We start from the raw sequence: 4,681 nt of genomic DNA, 5'->3' as shown, positions 1-4,681 counted from the left end.
CAAATAAAGTTTCCTGATACAAAATAAATGTCCAAAAATCCAAATCGTTCATGTACTCGAAAAATGAATTGTCAGAAAAAGATGTAAAAAATAATTCCTTTTCCAATTGCAACAAAAAAATAAAATAAAATAAAATACCCAAGAATAAATCTAACAAAACATGTGAAGGACCTATATACTGAAAACTATACCATTCTTTAAAAGCAACTGAAAAAGATACAAAGAAATAGAAAGATATTCTGTGTTCTTGGATTGAAAGAATCAACATAGTTAAAATGACCTCATGTATTTTGGGATGTCAGAAACATGGTGGAGTGATAGAAGTCCCTAGTTCTCTTCTCTTGAAACAAAAATAAGCCGAACACCTAAAACTCAACAGAAAACACCCAAACTGCACACAAGCACATCTGAGCATGAGATCTGCTCATAAGTGCTACCAAAGGTCAGACTCTGGATGTCCGGCAGTGAACTGGGAGAAGCAAGAAGCTGCCTCTCACAGGCAAAGCTCTCTATATTCCTGTAGGAGGAGAGGGGAAGGGAGAAAGTGCAGCCAGTTCCATGAACAGCCCTGCCTGTGCGAGCTGTGAGCTCCACGTGGTCAGTGGCAGTGCCCAGGAATCAGGGTAGAAAACAAAGAAGTGGAGACGGCAGAGAAATGGGCACGGCAGAGAAACAACAGTTGATTTTTACCAGCTGCACTAGCAAAACTTAGGTTGAACCACAGCCCCCATTCCCCAACCTGAAGAGTCCCTCCCCCCATTTCCTCCAAAAAACAACACCCTGGAGCCCCAGGGGAATCTGAGCAAATGCTACCAAAACTGTTGCTAACACTGACTGAGGGTACCAAGCGTGATTAAACATCTATAAGGGAAAAAAAGACTGAGGGTACCAAGCGTGATTAAACATCTAGAAGGGAAAAAAGACATTATTAAGGCTTTATATAAAGTAAGGATCCAAGAATCTTAGACATCACCTTCTTTGCAATGGGCTAAAGAGAGGCCTTTATATAATAAAACTTCCTCAAAAAAAAAAAAAAGCAAAATATACTTCCATTGATGTCCAGGTGGAGAAATAGTCAATTAAACACCATGAATAACCAAGGAGACAAGGCATCTCAGAAAGAAAGAAAAACATTTCCAGAAAATAAACCCACAGACATAGAAATATGCGATTTAAATGACAGAGAATTCAAGAGAGTACTTCTGAAAAAACTCCGTGAGATCCAAAATGATTCATATCAACAATTTCAGGAATTGAAAAAATAAGTAGATAAGCAGAATGAGTTCTTTAGCAAGGAGGTTGAAACCCTCTAAAAGAAGAAAATGGAACTTCTGGAAATGAAGAACACACTGAAAGAGTTAAAAAATGAAATAGCAAGCTTGGGAAATAGAGTCAACCAAATGGAGGAAAGGCTCAGTGATATTGAAGATAGAAATCTAGAAACAATTCAGAAGGAAAAAGAGAGAAACTGAAGAATGAAAAATAATGAAAGAGAAATACAAGAACTAGCTGATGCCATCAGGAGAAGAAACATAAAAATAATGGGCATTTTTGAAGAAGAAAAGGATCAGGGATTAAAAAGTATTTTCAGACAAATAGTTGATGAGAATTTCCAAAATCTAAGGAATGAACTGTGTCGGGGGTTGTTTTGACTAAGATGTCTGCCAGGCCGAAAATGGCTGCTCAGCAGGGCTTCCCGCCAAGGCCACGTAAGCCTCCTGGATGTATCTGCCTCGCTTCCCGCCGAAGGGACTTTTCGCGGGTCTTTCCGCCCGGCCCCTTTGTGTTACACAGTATATCCTGAATGCCTCTGGCCAATCAGCCCCGCTAATGCAACATCACCCGATCACGCCCTATATAAGCCTGCAGCGAGCCTTAATAAACAAGACTTGATCAGAAAGCCTGTCTTGTCTCCATTCTTTGCGTCGTCTTGTCTCCCTCCCCTCCCCGTTCTGTCTTAGGGTCCCTGTTGACTGTCCTGCGGGCCGGGACAACTGGCGCCCAACGTGGGGCCCGACGCTGCGGAGAGACGGAGAGCGAGAGATCGTCCTGAAAAATAGACTGCAGTCCCCGAAAAAGAAAATTGAAAAAGTGGTCGCCGCGAGAGTGCCTGCCTCGTGAAGACAGCCGATGAGGTAAGAGGGCGATTTCTAAGAGACAAGATAAGGGATTGTAACCCCGGGGCCTGAGCCCCAAAGAGAGAAAAAAAAGGGTGTCCGTTTATAGAGACACAATTCAAGGTGCAAAGAAATAGGTTTTATATTTTAGGCTAAAATCCTTTTCATGGTGCTCGCCTCAGGGCGATACTTCTATTTAAAAAATGAGGCAAGAGATAAGTGCGCAAGAAAAATTTATCGGAGGTCTCAAAGAATCACTCCGATCAAGGAGAGTAAAGGTTAAGGAAAAAGATCTAGTAAAATTTTTTAACTTCCTCAACGATGTGTGCCCCTGGCTTCCCCAAGAAGGAACGATAGACGAAAAGAGATGGAAAAGGGTTGGAGATGCTCTTAATGATTACTATAGAACTTTTGGCCCTGATAAAGTCCCCATAACTGCTTTTAACTATTGGAACTGCATCAATGATCTCCTATGCATGCACCGACATACTCCAGATGTAGATCAAGTACTTAGAGAAAGCACCTCCTTTTTAGAAAAAGAGCGTCAATGTAATACTCCTCCCCTAAAACCCCAACCCCAGAAAAATCCTCCGTCCCCCTGTCCAACCAATGAAGATTCGGTGTCTATAACTATGCCCCTAGATGAGGAGGCACCACAAGGGCCGGGGGCCTCGGGTCCGCCGCCAAAGTCTATTTATCCCTCTCTGCGACCCCTCAATTCGAGGGCTTCTCCTCCTCATGACCATTTAAACCCCGAGGAGGAGGCAGAACTAGACGAGGAGGCTGCCAAGTATCATAATCCTGATTGGCCATCCGTGGGCTTTGGTCCCCCTTCGCTCCCTCCTCCTTACCATCTTCAGATGCCGGCTTTTGATGGCGGACCCCACGCCTCAGCGCCTCTTCTGCCTCATCCAGTAGTTAACAATTTAGTAGTTAATGACCCTCCAGCCCCCGAAGACCTGTCACAACAGGTTCAAAAATTACGTAAAACTGTTCAGCTCCAAAAAGAGCGTAATGCCTTAGTAAAAGAACTCTATAAGTTAGATCTGGACTTTAAGTCTGCCATTTCCAAGACCCCGCCCAAAACAAAAACTCTCAAGAAATCTGTGGGCCTAGGCCTTTTCCCTGTTCTTGAACGGCCAGCTATTAAAATAGAGGGAGAAAACAGTGATGAAGAGAGAGGGGACCCCCCTGCTCACGAGTACAAATGCCTTGACTTCAAAACCATAAAAGAACTAAAATTGGCAGTCTCGCAGTTCGGTCCAGTTGCCCCCTTCACGCTCTCCATTTTAGAGGCGTTAGATGACCTTTGGCTCACCACCAATGACTGGCAACATCTTGCCCGGGCCACCTTAACAGGGGGAGATTTTGTTTTATGGAAGTCAGAATTTTCTGAAGTCTGTAAAGACACTGCCCTTCGCAATTTAGAGGCGGGGGGTGACAGTGCCGGTGGACCTATGAAAAACTTAGAGGGCATAGACCTTATGATACTAATGAAGCTCAACTTGAGTATCCTGCTGGTCTTTTCGCCCAGATACATCGTGCAGCCACTAAGGCTTGGAAAAGGCTCCCTCAAAAGGGGGCCGCAACAACATCCCTAGAAAGTATTAGACAGGGGCCTGAAGAGCCCTCTTCAGAGCTTGTTAGCCGCCTTTCCAGCGCAGCCGAAAGGCTTCTGGGCAGTGCTGAAACTGATAGTGATTTTCTCAAACAATTGGCTTTTGAAAATGCAAACTCCGCCTGTCAGGCAGCAATTCGCCCTCACGAAAGAGGGGGGAGTCTTTAGGACTACATCCATCTCTGTTCAGAAATAGGCTCCAGTCATCAGTTAGGCTTAGCTATCGGGCGGCGATAAAGGGAGCCTTAATTAATAATCCTAGTCAATCTAAATGCTTCAGCTGTGGACAGCCCGGACATTCTGCAAAAAATTGTACCGCTCCCCGTCAGGGACGCAATGTTAACCCAAGGCTCATTGGGCAAATCGATGTTATTCTAAGACAGATGTACAAGGTAATCCTCTCCCTCCGAATCAGGAGAACTTCTGGAGGGGCCCGCTCCAGGCCCCCAAAAAGAGTCCAAACCTTGGGGCGATCAGGTTTGTTCCCCAGACAAAAGTTACCGAACAATTTCAGACCTCCTCCGAGCCACTTCAGGTAGCACAGGATTGGACCTCTGTTGCTCCTCCGACACAATATTAGCCCCCGAGACGGGGGTACAACTCCTGCCTACAGGCGTTTATGGCCCCCTGCCCTCCAACACTTTTGGGTTACTGATAGGGAGAGGCAGTGCCACCCTAAATGGGCTATTTGTTCATCCTGGAATAATAGATAATGATTATACTGGAGAAATTAAAGTCATGGCATCCTCACACAAAGCACCCGCATTTGTTAAAAATGGGCAGAGGATTGCTCAGTTGCGTTTTTTACCCCTCACTGCAACAAACGCTGCGGTCACAAACATGCCCAGAGGAAAAGACAGTTTCGGATCCTCTGACACCTACTGGGTACAGAATATTCTTCCACAAAAACCCATGCTAGACCTTGAACTTGATGGAAAACGCTTCA

The 4,681-nt window shown here is 44.9% G+C and overlaps 1 protein-coding gene across 1 annotated transcript; it reads left to right on the top strand.

The window, feature by feature from the left end:
• The first annotated feature begins 2,312 nt into the window (after positions 1-2,312).
• LOC107511931 (endogenous retrovirus group K member 5 Gag polyprotein-like) lies at positions 2,313-3,050 on the top strand. Its single transcript, XM_036226835.1, is given in 2 exon segments — positions 2,313-2,986; positions 2,988-3,050. Coding segments are annotated over 2 exon segments (714 nt in total). The 5' UTR covers positions 2,313-2,320; the 3' UTR covers positions 3,036-3,050.
• The last annotated feature ends 1,631 nt before the right edge of the window (positions 3,051-4,681 follow it).

This window comes from Rousettus aegyptiacus, unplaced genomic scaffold (genome assembly GCF_014176215.1).
Source record: "Rousettus aegyptiacus isolate mRouAeg1 unplaced genomic scaffold, mRouAeg1.p scaffold_m13_p_9, whole genome shotgun sequence".
Classification (NCBI taxonomy): domain Eukaryota; kingdom Metazoa; phylum Chordata; class Mammalia; order Chiroptera; family Pteropodidae; genus Rousettus; species Rousettus aegyptiacus.
Note: the sequence above shows the minus strand (reverse complement) of the source record. Positions and strands in the feature narration are given on the sequence as shown.